This window comes from Mastomys coucha, unplaced genomic scaffold (assembly GCF_008632895.1).
Source record: "Mastomys coucha isolate ucsf_1 unplaced genomic scaffold, UCSF_Mcou_1 pScaffold22, whole genome shotgun sequence".
Lineage (NCBI taxonomy): Eukaryota > Metazoa > Chordata > Mammalia > Rodentia > Muridae > Mastomys > Mastomys coucha.
The window spans coordinates 4,927,918-4,952,435 of NW_022196905.1; the positions used below are offsets into that span (position 1 = coordinate 4,927,918).

The window sequence follows — 24,518 nt, forward strand, 5'->3', positions numbered from 1 at the left end:
TAAGGGATTTTTGTGTTTCCTCTTTAAGGGCTTCTAGCTGTTTACCTGTGTTCTCCTGTATTTCTTTAGGAGAGTTATTTTATGTCCTTCTTAAATTTCTCTATCATCATTATGAGATGTGATTTTAATTCACAGTTTTGCTTTTCTGGTGTGTTGGGATAACCAGGGTTCATTGTGGTGGGAGAACTAGGTTCTGATGATGCCAAGTAGTCTTGGTTTCATTTGCTTATATTCTTCTGCTTTCCTTTTGTCATCTGGTTATCTCTTGTGTTAGCTGGTCTTGCTGTCTCTGACTTTGGGTTGTTCCTCCTGCAAGCCTGTGTGTCAGTACTCCTGGGGGACTAAGATCTCTTCAGGAGGAATTTAGGTACGGAGAGCATGGCACAGGGTCAGCACTGGGGTGCAGACAGAAACCTGAAGGATCCTGTCCCCAGCTGTTCTTTGGTTCCTGTGTCCTGATGGCTCTGGACAGGTCCCTCTTGGGCCAGGAATTTGAGCAGAAGTGGTGGTCTTACCTGTGTTCTCAGGTGTGTCAGCACTCCTGGGAGACCAGCTCTCTCAGGATCTTATTTTGATATGGAGCTCTGTGGCCCAGGATCAGCTCCAGGTGCCAATGGAATCAGAAGGATCCTGTCCCAGGCTGCTCTTCCATTCTTGTGTCCTGAGGTTTCTGGGAAGGTTCCTTGAAGCAGAAGTAGTGGTGTTACTTGTGCTCATACGTGTGGCCGCACTCCTGGGAGATCAGTTCTCCCTTTGTGGTATTTGGTTATGGAGCGCTGTGGCACACAATCAGCCTGGCCACAGTTTCTTACATGATAGAAACTACTGTATTCAGGTCCTCACAATTCCTGTCATTCTCTGTGAACTTTTCTAGTTCCTCATTCTGGGACACTTTGCTAGGCGTTTGTGCATCTTTTTATGCCTGATAGGTTCAGCAGCATCAGCTTGTATGGTGTGAACCAGCTGAAAGCCAAGGGTTGGGAAGCTGGTAGGGATGTTCTCTTGTGTGGTGCATTTGCTAGTGGAGTGACTCCTTGATTCTGATAGACTCCAAACGCCCCACAGTTGTTGCCTCCTCATTGGCCACACCTGGCTACTGAACAGACCCTGAGTTAAAAGAACAATCCACACCTCCCTCTTCCTTCTTGCAGGGAGAGAGTGCACAATCCTCCAGGGGATTATTTCCTGCTTGAAGACAAGCACATGCTTTGTCACCTGTGCTGTTATAGTTATTTGTCTTCCAGCCCTTCTTGATCAGGCCCTCAAGGGTTCTCGAAGCTTACTAGGATAAAATTTGGTTTTCTGTCAGATTTTTTTTTTTTTGACTAAGAATTCTGCAGTGACATAAATGCTGCCACATTTCCTCAAGTCACCAAGACCTTGTAATCTTGATTTATTTACACGTGTGCCTACATGTTGATGTGCCAGAAACTCCCCTAGCTCCTAAGATCACTTCTTACCACAAGGTTCAGCAAAGCTCCTAAAGCCCCCATACCAGTCCCCAGGTCCCTACTGATCACCCTCTTAACTCTGCTGTGAATATCATTCTATAAACCCAGTGAATGAGCCAGCAGAAACTGCCTCTAACATGCCCAGTTCCCTCAGGAGTATTTGTTTTTTCCTGTCTTCCTATTAGCAATGCTCATGGGAACTTCAGCCAGTGATAAGCAAGGGGCTAATGGCTCGCACATATGAACCAGTCTATCAGGACTGCTTTTGTATGTATTGCCTTAGGTTATGCAGCCTTTGTTTGAAGAAGGGATGAGTAATTTTATATGTAGTTTCTTTTTCCATATCATCCAGACTGACCCCATCCACCCTATGTTCAATAACCTCATGAGCCAGGCTTGGGGATGGGCTCCTTCATCTCCTACTTAAAAGTTTTCCCCAGTCATACAGTTCAGGTGAAGTGTATCTGTGAGGATTATAGTTTACTCTACTGGCCCATGGTTAGGACCTTCATCTGAATGCAGAATCTTGGATGTTTCCCTTCTTCTGTATGAAGGTTGGACTAGAAGAATGTTTTCTATCACTTCAGCATCTCCCTCTTCCTTATCACTGATTATCTCTAGGAATCTAAGTTTTTGAATCCCAGGAAGGCCTCTTTGGTCTCATCCTTACCCCCTGTTCCTTTCCTGCTGCATTAAAGGTTACTGTAGAAGATAGCACCCCTGTTTATCCTTACCCCCTGTCCCTTTCCTGCCAAGGTAAAGGTTACTGTAGAAGATAGCACCCCTGTTCATCCTTACCCTCTGTCCATTTCCTGCTGCATTAAAGGTTACTGTAGAGGACAGCACCCCTGTTCATCCTTACCCCCTGTCCCTTTCCTGCTGCATTAAAGGTTACTGTAGAAGATAGCACCCCTGTTCATCCTTACCCCCTGTCCCTTTCCTGCCAAGGTAAAAGTTACTGTAGATGATAGCACCCACATGGTTGTTTTTGTTTATTTGCTTTTTGTCACTTAGACCAGTTCTTTCTGGGCAGACAGGTCAGCTTCACTTGTCTTATTGCTCACAACAGAGACAATACAATTGACACTATATCTGGCTTAGGATCACTTCCATACATTCTAGTTTCAAAGGATTATGGTATATTCTCAGGTCAACTGGAATGTTTGGTGGCATAAGACAGACCCCATTGGTCCAGGAGGCATGCCATCCTGTACAGTATAAAGGAAGACAACAACCCTGAGGTTCGGAGCTCAGATTGTTCAGGCTACTACTACTACCTGGAGAAGCCACACTATCCCTTACAACATGGGGAAAGGCAGCTATATCAGGATTGCCCCTCTGGCATTCCACCCATAGACATATCAGCCATTAGTTTTATATATTATCATCCATTGCAATTGTTTCTTTCCGTTATCTTTGGTTTTTGAGTAGTGTTCACGTATCATGTATTCTGTGTCACTTCCTGGGGAAACCTCAATATAATGACAGGGATACACCAAAGCAAAGAATCCATTCAAAACTAGTTTAGCAGACCAATGAGTTTATTGGGGTTACTTATAGCAGCATGGATAAAGGACTCCTTATAGAGAATGAATGAGTGATCCTTACAGAGACATGGCTCATTTGGGGAGCTAGATAAATGAAAAGTCCACTGTGATGTGGATGTAAGAACTATATCCTCTGGACACCTTCAGCATGCTCAATCTCATCTGTTTTAGCTTTCTTACCTTCTACACTTGGACAATGTGCTTAATGTTATCTGTTTATTTCCCATATCTGAGTGCTTGAATATAGGCTATGTTAAGGAGTGTGTCCAGTGTCAGACAGATAAGAGTTTCAGACTTCAATCTATGTTTCTTTGTGAGAAATTTATTCCATTTCCCCAGCCTCAATACCTTTTATAAAATAGAGATGGTTCCACAATTGTAAGAGGCTTTGTGTATAATCCACTTTACTTACTAAGAGATCTGTGATCTCTCTGTGATTTGGTAGATATTCAATGATTTGGAATAACTATTATTTCTAATTGTCCTTTTTTTCCTTTAGCTTTCCCCACAAATAAACCAAACAAAGATTCAAGACATGTCATAAAAGTGGTAAGTGTTGTTTGTATATTTATATTCCTGTATTTGACTTATTTTGCTTTATTCTTATAAAAACACTTCTCACCATAACTTCTGTAGGTGCAAAGTAATAAAGCACATATTTCACTTCCACATCATTAATGTGTGGAGACTGGGGAGCCATTGCACCATATTGCTCCGTGTTCTGCATTTGACTTGTCTTCCTGCACTCTTTCCTTCACTCCTTTAGGTAGTAAGGCCCTAAAGTGAGGCATAGAGTTCCTCATGTGCCCTGTTCATGTGCCCTGTGCATAGCACAATGAATAATATGCAGTAGACAGTGAAAGACCTGTGTGAGGAGACCTCACAGTACTTTCCAGTGTGCCTGCCCTGAAGGACATGCTGGTGTACAGCCCGTGCTTGTTCATGTACGCAGTGCTCGGTGCTTTTAGTAAGATCTTTGCAGAAGACTTCTTCATGTGTAAGACTATGTTAGGATCACAATACAGTATGTTATCTAAAATTAGACTTTTCAAGTTTATTTAGTGATTTAATTATTTTTTTAGTAGAAATCTGGTGCCTATTTTTGATGAGAAGAATTCTATAACTATTACATATTTTGCATGTGGAGCCTTATATTTTCACAGTTGAAATATAGTTTATCTTTAGGATAATTCTTCCTAGTAAAATTAATTATTGTTTTTCTTCAATAGGAATATCAAGAAAATGGCCCATTATTTTCAGAGCTTAAATTTTATCAGAGAGCTGCAAAAAGAGAATGTAGTAAGTAAAATTAGCTAACCAGCTACTGCCATGTATATACTTGCTCAAGTGAATGTTAACATTTTGGTCTTTTTCTGGCCTTCTGGAAAATTCTTTTCCATAAGAAATTGTATTATAATGTGATATACTTAACTGTTATAACTTAAAAGCAAGACAGATGGTATACACATCTTGATATGCCACACAGAATGGGTTATATATTTTAACTCAAAGCTTTTTTCTACTACTTTACATAACATGCTGACTTGTTGAATTATCAAGAGTTTCCTAAGCATTTAAAGATTGTAGGATGAAATTATTTCTTTTATAAAGATGCATTTAGATAGAGAGGGTATAATGGCAAATGTAAAGTAGGTAGATAATATATACACACACACACACACACACACACACACACACACACACAGAGAGAGAGAGAGAGAGAGAGAGAGAGAGAGAGAGAGAGAGAGAGAAAATGGTTTTAAGTATATTTAAGTATTTGTAAATGATTGAATGTTGAGGTTTTTAAGAAAATACTAGAAAAGTTAAATGTTGGGAATTATTTGAAGTTAGATATCATAAATAAGAACTGTTGGTTGGAGATTTAAATGTGAAATGATTATAAGCAGAGATGAAGAAAAGTAAAAAAGTTTCTAAGAGTTAAGTCAAACTTGCTGGAGATGGTAGGAGCCATAACAACTGGTGTGGCCAGGCTCCTTTATATCCTGTTGAGGAGAAAGAATGATGGATCTGGCCTGAATAATTAACTTTTCTTCCCTTAATAAAGCTTCTAAACACTCTGATCATAGTTGCTACCAACTGCTTCAACTGTGTCAGAGTGACAAATAGACTCCATTACATTTGATTGTTTTATCAGGAAAGCTGTCTTTAGCATGAAACACATATGGCAGAGAAGTAAGAATGGTGATTACACTACCTGATTTTTAACTGGATTAAACAATTCAATTAGGATTTTTTTTTTTTGGTAAACTAAATTTATTCAAAACAGTTACTTTACAGCAATTTCACAGTCAAGTGCTTTTTCTGCTCAATTTGTATTTTGTGGACTAACATGATTTTTTTAGCCTTTGAAATGTAGGTAGTGGTGGGGAAAGTGCTCACACTTTGTAGTCAACTTGTGTTATATGTAGAAACTTAGCTAGCATATGATGAAATGATTTGTTTTTATGAATAGAAATATCTATGAATGAATGATAACATTGTACTTTGTAAGACTATATCTTTTATGGCACTATTAATTTAGTTTAAAAAGAGATATTTTGTATTAACAAAAAATTGAAACCATGGGTATATGTATATTTTTAAGTTTTTATTTTCTCAGAATATCTAATGACTATTTTGGTTTGATAAATACACTTTGCCACCTTTACAAAGGCAAAAATATCTTTCTAAATATTATTCCTTGTTAAATTTTCTTTGCAGTCCAAAAGTGGGTACAACAGAGGAAACTTGATTATTTAGGAGTTCCTGTATTTTATGGATTTGGTCTGACTGATTTCAAAGGAAGAAGGTAAAAAGCATATTATAATTATAGCAAATTTTATGATCAATTATTGCCAAGTGACCTTCCTCAGTGATCTATCTGATGTTTTTTGGCTAGTTAACAAACTACTCAAACTTCTGGGCATCAGGAAGTCCATAGTGGCTAGTCAGCTTGGTTTTAGGTTCTGACCTCCCTGGTGAATATAATCTGGTATCTGCCAAGCTGCACTCATCGAAGGTTCTACTAGGGAAGGACATGCTTTCATTGGTCACTCGTGACTGTTGATGGGCCTAAGGTGTCTCTACAGTGAGATACCAGTGTGTGATAAAGGAAACACAGCTGGTTTTCCCCAGAAAAATGGGTGGGCAGTCAGGGGGTTGCAGGGGGGGGGAGGAGTGGGAGAGAAGGAGAAAGAGAGACAGGGAGGGGGAGGGACACAGAGAGAGAATATAAATGTGGATATGAATATAAATGCACATGCTAGTAGATCCGAGCTGGATCCAGGTCATAGTCTTTCTTCATGATCTAATCTTAAAAGTGGTACCTATCTTCTCTCTGCTAGAAATCAGTTACTAGTTCTGCCTCTGAAAGTTTGGAGAGAATCACTCTCCATCTTGAGGAAATAATTTATAAAGCTGTCCTTGGATTTGTCTCTTTGTACACATAAAAATTCATTACCTATGATTTGGAAAAAGTCACTTGTTTTGCACCCATTTTCTTCCAAGGAGTGTCATGGATGTTATCCTACTTTGTCATTTTTAGACAGGTTCTACTTTACATGTGAGAAAAGAGGCTCACCTTACAGTCCTGTGCTGAAATACCTTTAATATAAAGAAAGTGAACTGCTTCAAACAGGGCCCTAAATGAATCACAGAAATCATGTATATCACATTACATGTTTCTCTTAAATTATCGAGAGTTATAGTAACTCTAGTATAGTAGAGTATAGTTGGGATAAGAATTATGTAAAATATTATTGAAGAAAGGATACAGAGTTCTGGGTCATTTGGCAGAGAGTAGAAATTGCCAGCATGATCAGATGAAGGACAATTGTCAGAGAAAAAGTGATACTTCTGAATCCAGGAAGAACTTTGGAGATTCATTGAAATCGTGAGAGGTATCAAAAGTGTGGAACCAAAGACCAAAACATTCCCCAAATGAAGCCAGGATATACAGGGCCAAACCACATGTTTCCTTTCCTGGTAGAGGGCAGCGGGAATCTCATCCCAAAGGTAATCAGATGGATTCTGGTAAAACAAAACAAAGTGCCCATGAGTCTTCAGAACAATCTCCCATATCCCACACAAGCTTCAGCTTGTGTGACAGTTTCCTCCAAGACAGAACTACTCAATCCTGCAGTGAAGTTCCTTAAACAGGAAGGCCAACAACTTAAAATACCTTCATTGAGTCCCTGAAACTGACAAGATTCACTAGGCTCCTCCCTGTCAGAGTAAATAATAGAAGCTGAGAATCCTTCTAAGAGGAAGCAAAACTAAGCTACAAAGGAGACTCTCAGACCAGCCCAGCTGCCTGGAAGAAGCAGAAACCAGCTGAGTTGCCTGGGAGAGGTTTAGACCAACTGTGCCTGGAAGGGACACTCTCCAAGTTTTTGAGCTGCCAGCTGGCAGTGCAGTGGGCTTCAGGTTCCCAGCTTTGTTAGCTGTGAGCCTTGTTGGGGTGGATTTTGGAGATGTAGCTGTTTTTTCATCATTGCTGCTCCATAAGTAACTCTTTGCCCATACTTTTCTACTAACCCCAATAAAGCTCGCTGGTTCACCAAGCTGACTTTGGTGGTATCCATACTTTGGTCTGTTGTAGGCTCCCTGTCTGGCATGAGGAAACATTTTGTCATATAGCAAACAAGTTATAGGTTTAGTGAGATGATGATTGAAAATGGAAATTAATAAGCTCTATTAGGGATTAATATGACCTGACCAGAATCCTATGGGTTTATTTAATCAGATCTGCACAATTATTGGAGGATTACCCCTAGTCTGTCTTTCTATATGCTAGACTGGCTACTTCTCCAGCTGCTCCCCTCAAGTACTTGATGTTTGAGTCTTGCTTGTTACTTCTGCTGCAGCAGTCAATCCTGGGAGCCATTTCACTCGGCCACATGCTCCTGGTCCATCACATCTAATGGAGACCTTCTGTCTTCTCCTTCATCCTTCTTGTACTCTCCTCTCTTCTCTTTCTTCTCTCTCCTTCCTTGTGATGACTACCTGTGACACCAGCCTCTGCCTCTTCAAACTCTGCCTCTTTTTATTCTCCTAAGTAATTGGCTGTACCCATTTTTATTTAACCAGTCGCTTTAAATTGGGGAGCAAAGTTTACATAGCATCACTTAGTGTACATAAGGATTTACTTGACATGGCAACCAGATCTTGGAGACAAATATTTAGTATCAGACCAATCTCCAACAGATGATTTTTCTGATGAACAAGTCAACAGTAGAAAAAAAAATCCATTTGACACTCAGTGTGATTCACAGGCTTGTAGACAGGCGTCATCTTAAGGAAAAAAAAAAAGCAGAAAATATTTGTTTAAAATTGAGATACCTGAAGGCTTGAGAGTAACTTGAAAGCCAGAGAATCTAAATTTAACCTGCTCCGGCCTCAGCATGAGAGTCATCCTTAAGCAACCTGCAAAGCCAGAGGGAGGAAGGCCATCCAAGTATACGGGTTGGAGGAGGTTCAAGCTTTGAAGTAAGTAGGTAAAGATAGCCTTGCCCTTGATAGCTGAGAGCAGATTTACCAACTGAGATTAACCCTGAGCCTAAGTTAGTAAGTAGATCACTTCTGGAACCCCCTACTTGTGTTCACTTCTGTAGAGCCCAAAGACTCTGTGGGCTACTGAACATGCTCAGCTGTGTCCAGTGTAGTAGTGATTAAAATTGATACTTGAGAAGTCTTAACAGTGTAAATGCAGGTCGTTGTCATCATTTCCTCCTCCTCCTCCTCCTCCTCCTCCTCCTCCTCCTCCTGGTCCTTCTAGTTATTACTAAATTGAATATAGTTTTTCCTCCCTTTATTCTTCCCAGTTGCTCCTCACCTCCTCTCCCATCTGGATCTACTCCATTTGTATCTCTCATTACAAAAGATTTGGCTTCTAGGAAATAAAAACAAAACATAATCAACTATAAGATAAAATGAAAACTATCATGTAGAAGTTGGACAAGCCAAGCCTACATAAAAATAAAAGAGCCTTTAGAGAAAGCATAAAAATCAGAGATCCACTCATTTACACACTCAGGAATCCCACTAAGGTACTAAACTGAAATCTATGGTATATATACAGAGGGCCTGGTTCAGGTGCTTGCTGCAAGCCTCTGTGAGTTCATATGAGTTCATATTGTTCAGTTAATTTAGAGGGCTTTGTTCTTCTGGTGTTCTCCACCTCCCCTGTCTCCCCACTCCCTCTGCTTCCTTTTCCAGGGGGTTCACTGAGCTCTGAGGGGAAGATATGCCCTTTACAGCTCTGTGTTTTCAAATCTCTCTGTATAATGTCTTGCTGAGGATTTCTATTCATTCCCATCTGCTGCAAGAGGAAGCCTCTCTGATGATGGCTTAAGAAGGCATCAGTCTATGAGTATAGCAGAATGTCATTAGGAGTCATTATATTGTTGTCTTTTCTTTTTTCTTTCTTTCCTTTTTTTTTTTTTTTTAAAGACTAGCAGTACTTGGTTTTATCCTAGGGCTTTGGGCTTTCTAGACTCTAGTTCTTGGTCACCCAAGTAGTGTTTGGTTTGGGTTGTATCTCATGGAGAGGGCCTTAAGTCAAATTGTTGGTTACTCTGAAAAGGTTTGTGCCCCCATTGCCCTAGTATATTTTGCAGGTAGATTTAAGGTTTTGTGGCTGGGTTGGTGTTTACTTTTCTCTTCTGGTGGCCTGCAGTGTTATCTTTCCATGTCATAGACACTAGATCATAGAGTGAAGGTTTTATGTTGGCACCACCTCAGCCTTTCTATGTTCAATGTGTTGTTGTGTGTTGTCTTCAACAACTGAGTCTTGCACTCAGTTTGTGTAAAGCAACCTATTACCTTGGTAGCACCTGAGTTGTCTGAAGATTTTTTTAAGATCCCTTTGGCCAATGACTCAACTGGATGAAACCCTGTTCTGGCACTGCAAGCTTCATTTGGGTGACAGGAGATGGCCAGTAGGGGGTTTCATCTTCGTCAATATTTTGAGACTTCATTAGGATAACCTTTGTATATTATAGGGAGTTTACTCTGTATTAGGCTTCCATACTGCCCCTCATATGCTCCTCAAATGTTCTTCACGTGATGGGTAGGATGTACTTACCAGCTAGATCATTAGCCAGCCATAGGGTTCCAACCTAGGGAGTCTCCGAAGGATGACAGCATTCACCTCAGCCATATAGTAGCTATCTCTACCCTCATTCCATCCCACAAACTCATCGTTCTTTCCCTTTACCACCTGATCTTTCTCTTCTTGTCCCCCACTCTGCCCCCACCCTGGCTCCAATCTACTTATAAAGCCCTATTTTCCTACCTGTTTTCCCCTTCCAGGAAGACCCATGTGTCCTCCCTGGTACCTTCTTCTGTACCTAACTTCTGTAGGTTGTGGATTGCAGCATGATTATCATTTACTTATCTGCTAACATCCACATATAAGTGAGTACATACCATGTTTGTCTTTCTGGGTCTGGGTTACCTCACTCAGGATGATTTTTTTCTTAGTTTGATCTATTTGCCTGCAAATTTTATGTCATTTTCTTAATAAATTCTTCAGTTGAAGGACATCTAGCTTGTTTTCAGTTTCTGGCTATTAGGAATAATTCCTCTATGAACATAGTTGAGCAGATGTCTTTGTGGTAGGATGGAATGTCCTTTGGTTATATACCCAAGAATGGTATAACTGGGTCTTGAGGTATATTGATTTCCATATTGGTTGTACAAGTCTGTACTCCCAGTGTCAATGGATGGGCATTGCCCTTGCTCCACATCCCTGCCAGCATAATCTGTCCCTTGTGTTAGTGATCTTAGACATTATGACCGATTTAAAATGGAATCTTAGAGTTGTTTTGATTTGCCTTTCTCTGATGACTAAGGATGCTGAACCTTTTAAAAATGCTTCTTGGCTATCTGAGATTCCTTTATTGATAATCATGTGTTTAGATCTGTCTCTCATTTTTTAATTGGATTATTTGGTTTGTTGACATCTAGTCTCTTGTCATTTATGTATTTTGGATTTTAGCCCTCTATCAGATGTGGAGTTGGTAAAAGTCTTTTTCTATTCTGTAGGCTGCCACATTGTTCTAATGACAACTTACTTTGCCTCACAGATGTTTTCCAGTTTTATGAGTCCCATTTATTAGTTGTTGATCTTAGTGCTTGTGGAACCTGTGTTGGGATCCAGTGTAAGATGGGTCTTCTCAAGCTGTGCGTCTGAATGCTGTGGTTGCTCTCTCCATTGTAGAGTGCATAGAAAGTGCCTACCAGCTAGATCATTAGCCAAGCCAAGGGTACACCCTATGGAGTCTCAGAAGGATGGCAGCAGCCACCTCAGCCATACAGTACAAAGTGCGATCAGAGAGAACTGAGGTCTAAAAGCAAGGGAAGCCACTAGAATGAAGATGTGTCAAGCATCAAGCACATAGCAAATACAAGCTCAGCACCAGCATAAAATGGAAGACACAAGTCCACAAATTGCATTCCCCTCCATATAAATAGCCATCTCAAGTTTGAAGCCTCAGAAAGGAGCTCTGGTGTTTTATCTTCTGTTACAGCTCTAAACTTCTAGCAGCGTTTGTACTTCATCATATTTAAAAGATTTAATTTTCTTGTAAGTATATATATGTGTGTGAGTCGGCCTGTGGATTTGTTGAAGTGAATGTGTGAATACTTGCCATTGCCAGAAGAGGATGTCAGAAGTAAACATACACACAGATACCCTTCCTAACTTTTAGGTATCAAAAAGACACACTGGGAAAATTCTGGCTTGTCAGTGGTTCTGGGAATGCTGCCTATCCACACTTGTAAAAAACTGACATTTTAATACAGTTACTTACGTTGTGGTGACCCCCAACCTTAAAATTATTCTTGTTGCTACTTCATAGTTGTCATTTTGCTACTGTTATGAATCATCATGTATCTATCTGATATGTAGGATAACTGATAATGTGACCCCTGTGAAAGGGTTGATAACCCCCACCCCCAAGGATGTCACAACCAACAGGTTGAGAACTGCTGTATCTGTCACTGTGCATAAAAATCAGTCTGAAACACATCAAGGCCTTAATTTGAGACCAAAGACCCTGAACTATTGGAGCAAACCTTAGATAAAATATTCCAAAGCAGAAGCATAGGCTAGGACTCCAATAACGCACAGGGATTTCCTAAGTCGGCTGATGGGCTTGTATTAGTTCCTTTTCTGTTGCTGTGATAAAACATTATTATCAGGGCACCTTACAGTTGAAAGACTATTTTTAGTTATGGTTCTGGAGGGCTAGAGTCCATAATGGCAGGACAACATGATAACGTGATAGTAAGCAGCAGGCATGGGAGTGGAGCAGGGATCTTAGAGCCCACATCCTGAACCGTAAGCACAAAGCAGCAGAGAAGGAAATCATAGATCAAAGGGTGGAGGCTTTCTTTCTCAAAACATACCCCTAGTGACATACTTTACCCAGAAGGAGACATCTTCTAAACAGCTCCCAAACAGCACCACCAACTGGGGACAAAATTCAAATGCCAGAGACTATGGGAGACATTTTATCATTCAAACCACTGCAGGGGTTTCATTAAATTAAACAGTCTCAAAGGAATCATCTTCATCAATAGACGGCATTTATGATAGGAAAACACCTTTGTCAACTCTTCAGAAAATAAACGAGTCATTCAATGTATAAGCAGACTAATGAACTCAATGAATAGGTTTTGAGAGGGAGAAATAAAAATGGCCAGTTTGAAATAGTGTTTAATGTTCTCAGCCGTCATGAAATACAAATTAAGACTAGCTCTAGATGGCAGGAGAGATGGACCATGGCTAAGAGTGTTTGTTGCCCTGGTAGAAGAATGAAGTTCACTTCCCAGCACCCACGTTGGGAGTGGCCAAAACACTAGCTCTATAAAACCTTATTCTTTTTCTGGCCTCTGTAATTATCTATACATATGTAGCACATACTTATAGAAATACACACACATACACACACACACACACACACCCAGGTAAGCAAAAACAAATCTTAAGAGAAAAACTATTTTCAATTATACCTCATGAATAGCAATTATTAAAAACAAGCAAAACAAATGACAAGCCCTAGCAAGTGTGCTGGGAAAGAGAAATCTTCATCCACTGGTGGTAGTATGTAAACTGATGAGATCAATATATAGCTGTCTCCTGAGAGGCCCTGCTAGAGCCTTACAAATAAAGAGGCAGATGCTGATAGCCAACCATTGGACTGAGCATGGGATCCTCAATGGAGGAGTTAGAGAAAGGACTGAAGGAGCTGAAGGGGTTTGCAACCCCATAAGAAGAACAACAATATCAACCAACCAGACTCCCCCAGAGTTCTCAGGGACTAAGCCACCAACCAAGGAGTACACATGGCTCCAGCTGCATGTGTAGCAGAGGATAGCCTTGTCATGCATAAATGGGAGGAGAGGTCCTTTGTCCTATGGAGGCATAGATGCTCCAGTGTAGGGAAATTGAGGGCAGGAAGGTTAGAGTGGGTGGGTAGGTGGAGGAAAACCCTCATAAAAGCAGGGGGAAGGGGATGGAGGATGAGATAGGGGGTTTCTGGGAGGGGGAGAAACCAAGAATGGGGATAACATTTGAAATTTAAATAAAGAAAATATCCAATAAAAAATTATATATATATATAAAGAAAATCACTATGGCTTTTTCTCAAAAAACTGAAAGTAGAAAATGATTGTATAACCCAACAATGTCACTCTTGGGGGTTTGTTTGACAGGATCTTAGTCAACATACTATAGAAACATTTATATAGCTATGTTGATTATTGCATTGTTCACAGTATGTGGGAATGGAATCTACCTAGATGCCCAATCAACAGATAGATAATGAAAATACACAATATAGTCTTATTCAGCCATAAGGAAAATGAAATCATGACATTTATAGGAAAATGGATAGAACTGTAGAATATTCACTAAGAAAAATAAGCTACACCAGATTCAAGCAATTTCTTTATGTTTTATCTCATCGGAGAAACCTGGATACTTCTTTATAGTGTGTGTGTGTGTGTGTGTGTGTGTGTGTGTGTGTGTGTGTGTGTATAAAGAGGGAGCTATGAGAAGTTGGGAAGACATGAAAATGGGGAGGAGGATAAGGGATAAGATAATGGAATATATGGGACATGGAAGCCAGAGGGAGGATGTCTGAGAGCTGCAGGGTGTCTGGGGAGGGCAGTAGGAGAGAAGAATGAATGAAACAAAGTATGCCATCAGAAACTTATAACTCTGTATGGAAACAATATAATGGAGGGATGATGAAAGCTTCCATGAGAATATCACACTTCTGTAAAACAAAACCTCCAGAAGAGCTGTGTGTATATTTCTCTAATTGCAGATGTAGAGTGTGGGCTGGTGTGCTAGACAGGGGAAATGATGGAGTTGTTCCAGGGACAGCAGCACACCTACTAGTAACCAAGTTCAGACCCCAGCACCCATGCAGCAGCCATGTGGATGTTCCATAGGTTCCTCTAGCTTAAGCACTGAGAAATAGACAACTTCTGTCCTTTATGCCTATAGGCTCACACTCTCATCCTCATCACATGTGTCCCCTAAATAAAATGTTTATAACAATGGGTAAAATACATTTTTTAAGATAAAGAAGTGTTCCCATTTTCTGTATGGGTAGTGACATTTTTTAAAAAAATATTTCTTTATTTATTTTATGTATATGAGTACACTGTAGCTGTACAGATAGTTGTGAGCCACCATGTGGTTGCTGGGATTTGAACTCAGGACCTTCGGAAGAGCAGTCAGCGCTCTTAACCACTGAGCCATCTCTCCAGCCCAGGTAGTGACATTTTTAGTAAACGTGGTAAGACTGATGGGGATTGATTTGTATTGAGCAATTAGCGCTGCCATAGAGGACCAGAAAAGAAAATCTGAAGCCACTCTCTCCACTATCTATGACACTATTAACTGCTCAGTGCTAGTGAAGGAAGCGCACAGGAAGTACTAAGCTGCTTCACAGGAGATGCAGCCCACTGTGCGCACACTGTCCAGCTGCTCCACAGGAGATGCAGCCCACTGTGCGCACACTGTCCAGCTGCTCCACAGGAGATGCAGCCCACTGTGTGCACACTGTCCCGCTGCTTAGATACCTTGGTATCTAAGGTAGAAGTGTTGTTCTTTATTCAAGTTCATTAAGAGATAATTTCAGAATTATTATTTCAGAAGGGTCTCTTTTTTGATATCTCCTCCCAGTTACAGATTCATGGTCATGGAAAGACTTGGAATAGATTTACAGAAACTCCTGGACCAGAATGGTGGTTTTAAAAAGTTAACTGTCCTGCAACTTGGAATCAGGATGGTGAGTCTGAAATGCATCACTTCAAATACTTCACAGATGACTTACTTGAGTTTTGCTTTATAGAATTATGAGAAAAAAAGATTTTTTGCCTAAGAATGTCAGTTATAGAGAGTAGGAAGTTCCTTAGTGAACTTGATAACCAGGATGACAGGCTATGCTGTAACTGATGATTGCTACCAGACTCAGTTTTCCCTGACAGCTTGTTTCATGTCTCAGAAGAAGCCTGTAGAGCTTTAAGAATAACCCTTCTGTTGTCTGTTACATTTATAACCACAAATTATGGCCAAATAGACTATTTTTTCATACTAAATATGCTTTGGTTTGGTTTAAAATATTTTAAGTGTAAGTCAAGGGCAATGGCAACAGTTAGTTGTGGCAGTGAATAACACACAGGTATACTTTGTTAACTAGGAGGCAGTGTAGTCATAAATGAATCACACATACAGTCATTTGTCAATAATGCCACATATTTATCTTACTTACATGTAAGTGTTGGGTTTTCCCTATCTCTAATCAAAAGTAGGATGAAACAACTCATGCCAGGTTGTGTTGTGGAAAATAATTATTTTCTCCATTCATTTATCTACTCACCTAGTAAATATTTATGGAATGTTCCCCTCAACCCAGCCAAACACACTTGACATGCAAGGTTTTAGGGCTTTATTGATACCCAAGAGTTTTTTTGTCATTACATAGGAGAATGATCATAGGTATAGTATTTTGTTCTGAGGTCTTCAAGATTTGAATCATAATGATTAATGAATGAACTTTATGACTATTTCATCATAGACGTCTTAACTATTTTCATGTACTTTTTAATGCTGTTATTCCTAGTCTATGTTACTATTTTAGTTACTGTGATAAAATACCCTGACAAAAGCCCATTAACAGAGAAAGTATTTACTTTGTTTTATAATTTGAAGTTATAGTCTCTCCTGATCATGAAATCACAAACAACCATAATTTGATGCAACTGATCAATCACATTAATATCCACAGTCAAGAAACATAGTTATAGGTGCCTGTGCTCAACTCCCTTCATTCTTTTTTTACAATATAGAATCTCATCCCAGGGAATGGTACCACCCACAGTGGGCAAATATTTTATTTAACAATGAGCAATCAGAAATTATGATATTTTAGAATAATCAATAATTATGGGAAATCATGTGTAGCAACAAACCATATTGTTGTAGTGTAAAACATTGATACTGGTCTTATCTACTTCTTTTCACAGCTGGATGTACTGGAATATATACATGAAAATGAATATGTTCATGGTGATATAAAAGCCGCAAATCTACTGTTGGGTTACACAAATCCAGACCAGGTAAAGAGAAAATGAACATTTGCTTTTAGTGAGGGGCTTAGGAGTGCCGGAGGCCTACCCTTAACCCACAAGAGTTTACAAATGAGGGCTTAATATGATGAATGTTTCAATTTGTCTTACTTTGCTTACCCGATTTAATCCTTGCACCAGATTAATGAGTAATTAGGATGAAGAAGCTGAGAGTCAGAAGGGTTAAATCATTTGCTAATGGGCACACATTGAAGAAATGGCTGAGCAGGAAGCTGAGTTCATAAGAAAATGTAGATAAAGTACCATGGCATCTGGTCCAGGGAGAAGGGATAGGTGTGTGCAGAAAGATAACTGCACAGGGCTCCAGTTTCTCTTCCTATAGTTGGAGCAAAGAAGTATGTTCAAAGCTTTCCATTGTGGTAGACACCTCCACAATGTCATAGCATTTCTGGAGATGTGCTTAGGACAATACCACTTGCTAAACTGTATGTAGTGGAACAGATGACAATGGTGTGGACATCTTGTATGCCACTTTTCTCAGTTTCTTAGGAACATAAAAATCTCCTATCATGATATTAAGTAATCATGTTTCTTTCACTTAACTGAAATGAGTTGAATATTTATGTCTACATAAAAAGCCTATAAGATGATTCACCTTATCAATACTTAGAAGTAACTGGAATGCCCCCCTGTTGGTGTATAGATATCTCCCTGTAGAGGAGTTTTATTCAGTACTGAAAAGATACTTGCCAAACTATGGGAAGATATGGAAGAACTTAAAAATACTATAATACATGAAAAAGTCAAGGGGTAAAAGCTGTGTATGTCAGCTACCTGACATTCTGTATTAAACTGTGAGCACAGTTAAATACTCGACAGTGACCTGGAGTTGGGAGCAAGGGGTGTGAACAGTCAGGGTCCTGAGTTTTCTAAGACAGTGAAACCCTCCTGTATACATCACGGTACACACATGTCATTAGTTCTTTGTCAAGTCCTGTTCTCAGTGGACACTGTAGACTTGGGGTTATGCTCATCTGTCATTGTCATTGTATCCATATTAACAAGTGTCTCACTGAGGGGACACCCTCAGTGTGGAGGTGAAAGCTGTCGGTCCAGGGCCTTGACACTCACTGCTTAGTTTTACTTTAATTGCTCAAAATTCATCTACATTAAATACAAAATTTCTCCAAATAAAGGAGGTTATAAAAATATACCAAAAGTAACTGAATAACTGAAAATTTAATTTTAAATAATAAGTATATGTAACTATTGCCTATTGTCTCAGTAGATTTAAATAAAAAACCCATCATGACACAAAAATATTAGGAAACTATCATTAAATGCTTAATGGACACTGTGAGTACTGGATGTTTTAAATAAGAAAAAGTCTTGACAGAAAACACTGGTAGATTAAAATTTTAAATATATGTGTAAATTAATACTAGATGTAATGAATGAGTACCTGTGAAAGATGTTTACAGTAAATTTTTAAAAATATCTATCAAGCAATAAGAAATTAATAGAAAAAATAGCACATAAGTTCACACTGTGGTGATTAAAATGAAAGTGTGGTGGGTGGAAGAAGACAGCGCTGTCCTTGAGACAAGTGGAAAATAGGTCACCGTTGCTAAAACTAGAAGTGTGGAAATGAAACAGGGGAGGCAGCTTCCTTAAAAGATAGAGCCAATGGAAAAGATCTGAAATAGGAAGATGTATATTCTGTTTCCAGGCACTTAGCAAACTACTTCAGAGCCTTGTGATCATTCTGTAGTTACCAGATTTAAGTTCCTCCTGAACACTACTGTTGCTTTGTCTGTTCACCTGGGCTGGGAATTCAGATGTATTTAGGACTTACTTTTATTATTATTTAACATGAGTGTTGGGAACCGAACATGGGCCCTTGGGAAAACCAGCTGGCACTCTTAACTGCTGACCCATCTCTCCAGGCCCTGATTTGGTTTTGGCAGTTACAGATAGCAGCATGGCCATGAGCTAAGATAAGCTTTTACACAGGCTCTTGTTTGACTATCTCTGATCTCTGGGTCATGTGGTGATGCACATGTGATGTAGAAACTGCCAGACTGTTCTTTGGAAACTGTCATTGTGGCGTTCCCATCACCCATGCCTGATGATGACATTTCCTTCATATTTTGGTTCCATTCATTTCCTGAGTTTCCACTGTTCTAATGGGTGTTAGGCATCTGTCATTTAAACTTAGCTTAGTCATCTGCTGCTGCAGACCAAGCTCCATGTTCTGGCTTGCCACTCATGTGTTTTCTTGGTGAATATGTGCATCTTTAAATCAACTTGTCTTCTGAGTGAGCTGCAGCTTCTTTCTATTTTGAGGGTAGGAAGGAGCTTTGTCAGATGTTTGTGTAGCAGGTATTTTCTGCTGCTCATCTTTGGCTTTTTCAGTGATGTTGATAAATAGGTGGGGCATACATATAGCACTATCTTAATTTTTATAATTTTATATTAAAATTATATTTTATTATTTTATAATGTTAAAATTAGATAGTGGGAATCTTCCAACTTTGTTTTTTTGTTTTGAAAACAAACTGTTTTGGCTAATCTTTCTCCATTGGTTGGGTGCAAATATCTGCATCTGACTCTTTCAGCTCCTTGTTATAAAGTCATGCTGTCAGACAGGTCCCTTTTTGTGAGCACTCCATAGCCTCAGTAATAGTATCAGGCTTTGGGATCTCCCCTTGAGCTGGATCCCTCTTTGGGCCTGTCACTGGACCTTCTTTTCCTCAGGCTCTTGTAATTCTTTCAGACAGGACCAATTATGGGTTAAAGTTGTGACTGTGGGATGGCAACCCCATCACTCACTTGATGTCTGCTGGAGATGGGCTCTCAAAGTTCCCTCTCCCTACTGTCAGGCATTTCATCTAAGGCCCTTTCCTTTGAGTCCTGAGAGTCTCTCACCTCCCAGGTCTCTGGTGCATTCTGGAGAGTTCCCCCAACCTCCTACCTCCCGAGGTTGCCTGTTTCCATTCTTTTCTGTTGGCCCTCATGCTTGACTTTTCAATCTGACTTCTGTGCTTAAACTGTGCTTGGGCCATTTTATATCTGTGTAGAGGCTCATTAATATGTGGACAAGTGGATCAACCTTTTATTTATTAAGATGTTGTGCTATAATTAGTGAACTTGTTTACAAGAATTTTATTGCATAGTTTGATTTTCAATGAGGATTTATTCTTCTACATGAAAAGAGATAGAACCTAGCTTCATCTTTTTTAGGTTGTAAGCTTTTCCCATTTCTGTAATACAAAGTAACAAACAACAGAAACCCTTTGCTGGCTCAGTTATAGTTTTTCTCTTAATACTTAGTTTTGTCTATTGAATCCTACTGGTGTGTGCATTTACCAGTGTTCAGTACCATGAACAGTATTGGTGCATTGATTCCTTGCGATTTACAATAGGTTTCAGGGTTAGGTTGATCTGACAGTCCCTTCCAGCCTTCTTCTCACTTCTTGCTTTATGAATTTTCTCTTTATTATGTTTTTTCTTCCTCACAGTCACTCTAGTCATACTTTCTGTGTTCATTTATCTATATAACCTGAAAATGTTTGATATTATGATTGGAATTTTGATTAAATTTAAAATTTATTTGAATGAGACCGGTTATCAATAAAGAGGGTTTTATATTTTGTCAGATTTACATTGTATCTCAGGAGTTTTTAAAACTTTATAATTTTTATTGTCCCTATCAATAATACTTCTACTCTACTATTAGGTTTTCTAATTTACTTATGTGTGAAAGTTTTGGTTCATATATAACAGTTTAAAGTTCTATAATTTACTAATTCTTTTAGTTGCTTGAAGTAGATTTAGTAATGATTTTCTATGTTTTTTTCCTTTAAAGATTTCTTTGTTTTTACTTTTCATGTGTGGGTGAATTGCCTGTTTATATGGTCATCATATATATACAGTATCTGCAGAAAGTAGGAGAGACTGCTCTGTCCTCTGGAACTGAAGCTACGGGTGGTTGTGTGCATCCATGTGGGTGCTGAGGAGGAAACCCAGATCCTCGGCCAGAGAAACATGTTCTCTTACCAGCTGAGCCATCTCGGCAATTTCTCTAAGATTTTCTTAAGAAACTGGCTTATCATAGTCAAATACAATAAGTTTCCAGTTCTTCCACCCATGATGGATTTGACTGGTTGCACTGCTTAGTGCACCTCCAGTGCAAGACTAGCAGCAGTGCTTCTAAGGCCACCCATTTCCTGGGATCCTGTGGGAATTCCTGAGCTGCCATCTTGCCAGATGCCATGGTGCCTTTAGGATTAAGGCTCTGTGTAGAGATATGTGAATGTGTACAGGTGTCTTCTGTAGATGCTTATAAAGTTAACTAAACAGTCAACCTTTGTGGCATGTTTTTGTGTTTTTTTCCTTTATTTTCCTACTTTTGTTGTAAACATCCCTCTCTCACATAATACATCCTGATTATGGTTTCCCTCTCTACACCTCCTGGTTTCATCCCAGCTCTCATGCATCTGGATCCACTCTCTTTCTGTCTCTTATTATAAAAGAACATGCTTCTAAGAGATAATCATAAAACATAAACAAAATAAAATATAGTAGGGTATAATAGAAGCTATTACACTGAAGTTGAATAAGACAAACCAACAGAAGAAGAGCTCCCCAGGGAGAAGCACAAGAGTCAAAGAGAGACCCACTCATTTGCACATACAGTGTGTTCCATAAAGCCTCCAAACAGTACTCCATAATGTATGTGCATAGGAGCTGGTGCAGACCTGTGCAGGCCCTGTGCATGCTGCCTCATTCACTGAGTTCATAGGAGTTTTGCTCTTGTTGATTTAGAGGGTCTTGTCTCTTGTGTCCTTCATCCCCTTTGGCTCTTACACTCTTTCCATTTTCTCTTCAACAGTGTTACTTGAACTCTCAGGGGAGAGATTTGATGGAGATTGTCCATTTAGGGCTAAAAGTTCCAAGGTCTCTTACTCTCTGTATAATGTCTGGCTGTGGGTCTCTGTTTTTTTCCCATCTGCTGCAAGAGGAAGCTTTCCTGGTAATAGCTAAGAAGACACTGCTCTATGAGAATAGCAGGATATCATAAGGAGTCATTTATCACTGCTTTTAAAAAAAGTATTTCTCGTTTTTTTCAATCAGTAGTGATTGGTTTCATACTAGGTCCCTGGACTATCTAGTGTCTGGTTCTTGGTTTCAAGCAGTGTTGGAAGTATGGATTCCATTTCATGGAATGGGCCTTACCTACATCAAATCAGATATTCGTTGGTTACCTTCACAGTCTTTGTTTCAACACTGAACTAGCATATATTGCAAGCAGGACACTATTGCAGATCAAAGGTCTTGTTGATGGCTCAGTGTTGTTTGCATTTCTCTTTTGGTAGTGTGCAGAGAGCCTTCCTGTAACAGATGCTAGGATGTCGGGGTGAAGACTATCTAAATGCCAACTTGAATTCTCCAGGTTCAGTGAGTTGTATAAGTGTTTCTCCAGCAATATGGTCTTAGAGTCAGTTTGTACAGAGTAACTTATTGTCTTGTCAACAGACTGGGTTGTTTTGAGATTTTTCATGGGACCTTTTTGGCTAACAGCTCAATTAGATATAACCCAAACTCATTGCTGTAAGCTTCATTTGGTGACAAGAGATGGCCAGTTGGTACTCAGAATGTTGTTATTTGGCAATTTCATTTAGATTGACCTCATGCGTGTGTATATTTTAGGAAGTTTCCACTGTATTAGGTTTCCATACTACATCACAAATGTCCCTTAGTCTCTCCCATATTTTCTCCCTCAATTGCCTTTCCCCTGCCCACTTGATCCTCCAATTCCAGTGCCTCCAATCTGTCCATAATTATCTATTCTAGTTGTCTTTCCTAAGGAGATCTATCTGTTTCCTGTAGTCCCTTAGCTACCCTCCATGGTTCTATGGACTGTAGCCTTCTTATCATTGACATAATAGCTAATACACCTATGTAACTGTCTTTATATCATATTTGCTTTTTTTGGTCTGGGATACCTTGCTCAGGATCATTTTTTTCCTAGTTCTATTCATTTGCCTGCAGATTTCTTGAGGTCATTTTTTTTTCTAATGATGAATAGTACTCTATTGTGTAAACGAACCACATTTTCTTTACCCATTCTTCTGTTGAGGGACATCTAGGTTGTTTCTAATTTGTGTGCATTATGAATAAAGCAGCAATGAACAGAGTTGAGCAAGTTTCTTTGTGAGAATGAAGTATTCTTTGTGTATATTTCAAGAGTGGTATGGTGGTTTGTATGAAAACGGCCCCCATAGGCTCACAGATTTGAATGCTGCTCATCAGGAAGTGGCACTATTTGAAAAGATTAGGAGGTGTGACCTTGTTAGAGGAAGTGTGTCACTGTTGGAGGTTAGCTTTGAGGTTTTTTAAAAGTCTATATGCCAGGTCTCATGTCTCTCTCTTCCTGCTGCCTATGAGTCCAGACGTAGAATCTCAGCTACTTAACCAGCACTATGTCTGCTTGCACACTGCCATATTTCTTACCATGAGGATAATGAACTAAACATCTGAAACTATAAGTCAGCCCTAATTCAGAGTTTCTTTTATAAGAGTTGCCATAGTCATGGTATGTCTTCATAGCCATAAAACCTTAACTAAGTCATGTGGTTTGGCTAGATCTTGAAGTAGATCAATTCTTACCCTCCTGACCTTGCCTTTTCCATAGAGGATGTCCAAGTTTGTACTACCACCAGCCTTGAAGAGGTGTTTCCTTACTCCACATCCTCTCCAACATAAACTGCCACCTGTTTTGCTGATCTTAGCCATTCTGACATGTGTAATGTGGAATCTCAGAGTTGTTTGTTTTTGCATTTTCTTGTTGGCTAAAGGTGTTGAACATTTCTTTGTAAGAGTTTCTCAGACATTTGAGTTTCCTCTTTTGAGAACTCTGTTTAGATCTTTGCCCCATTTTATAATTCTTATCTAGTTTTTTCAGTTTCATATATATTTGGAATATTAGTCATCTCAGATGCTTACTTCATGCAAATGACACTGTCCTTTGTCATGCAAAACTTCTTAGTTTCATGAGGTCCTCTTTATTAATTGTTGGTTTTACAACATGCACTAATGGTGTTCTGTTCAGGAAATCATTTCCTGTGCTCATAAGTTCAAGACTATCTCTCACTTTCTTTTCTATCAAACTAAATGTATCTAGTTTCTTTCTTTTCTTTTTATTATTTTTTCCATTTGTTTATTTATTCATTCATTAATGTATTCATTCATTCAGTTTCTATCCCTATAGCAGCCATCCCTCTCCTCTTACTTTTGGTTGAAAGCCTATTTTATTAAATATTAGAATGGCTACTCCATCTCATTTCTTGAGTTCATTTTCTTGAAAAAAACCCTTTTTTCTAGACCTTTATTCTGAGGTAATGTCTATCTTTTTTGCTGATGTGTGCACAGGTTCTTGTATGCACCAGAATGATTGATCCTGTTTATGCACCCATTCTGTTAACCTGTATCTTTTTATTTGGAAATTGAGTCTACTGATGATGAGCAATACTAATGACTAATGATTGTGAAATCCTGTTATATTGGTGTTGTTGGTAGTATATGTATGTGTGTGTGAGGGGGGGTATTAATCATTTCTTTTCCTGGGTGTTGTTAATCTCCTTATGTTGGAGTTTTCCTTATAATACCCTCTGTAGGCTGGATTAGTAGAAAAATTGTTTAAATTTGATTTTGTAATTGAATATCTTGTTTTTTTCCATCTATGATGATTGAAAGCTTTGGTGGGTATAGTAGTTCAGTTTGACACCTGTGACCTGTAAGACATCTGCCTAGGTCCTTATGGCTTTTAGAGTCTCTTGAGAAGTCAGGTATAATTCTGAGAGATCTGCCTTTATATGTTTCTTGGCCTGTTTCCTTTGTAGTTTTTTTT

The 24,518-nt window shown here is 39.2% G+C and overlaps 1 protein-coding gene across 9 annotated transcripts in view; it reads left to right on the forward strand.

The window, feature by feature from the left end:
• The window catches only part of Vrk2 (VRK serine/threonine kinase 2), a 119,749-nt gene that overhangs the window by 52,969 nt on the left and 42,262 nt on the right, over positions 1-24,518 (forward strand). For 6 of the 9 annotated variants that reach the window (XM_031342084.1, XM_031342082.1, XM_031342088.1 and 3 more), the window contains exons 3-7: positions 3,498-3,547; positions 4,228-4,297; positions 5,720-5,807; positions 15,174-15,306; positions 16,544-16,636. In XM_031342084.1, the coding sequence (XP_031197944.1) occupies positions 3,498-3,547; positions 4,228-4,297; positions 5,720-5,807; positions 15,174-15,306; positions 16,544-16,636 (434 nt within the window). The remainder of the gene's footprint in view (positions 1-3,497; positions 3,548-4,227; positions 4,298-5,719; positions 5,808-15,173; positions 15,307-16,543; positions 16,637-24,518) is intronic. The other 3 variants (XM_031342087.1, XM_031342081.1, XM_031342086.1) reach the window with 2 other exon arrangements.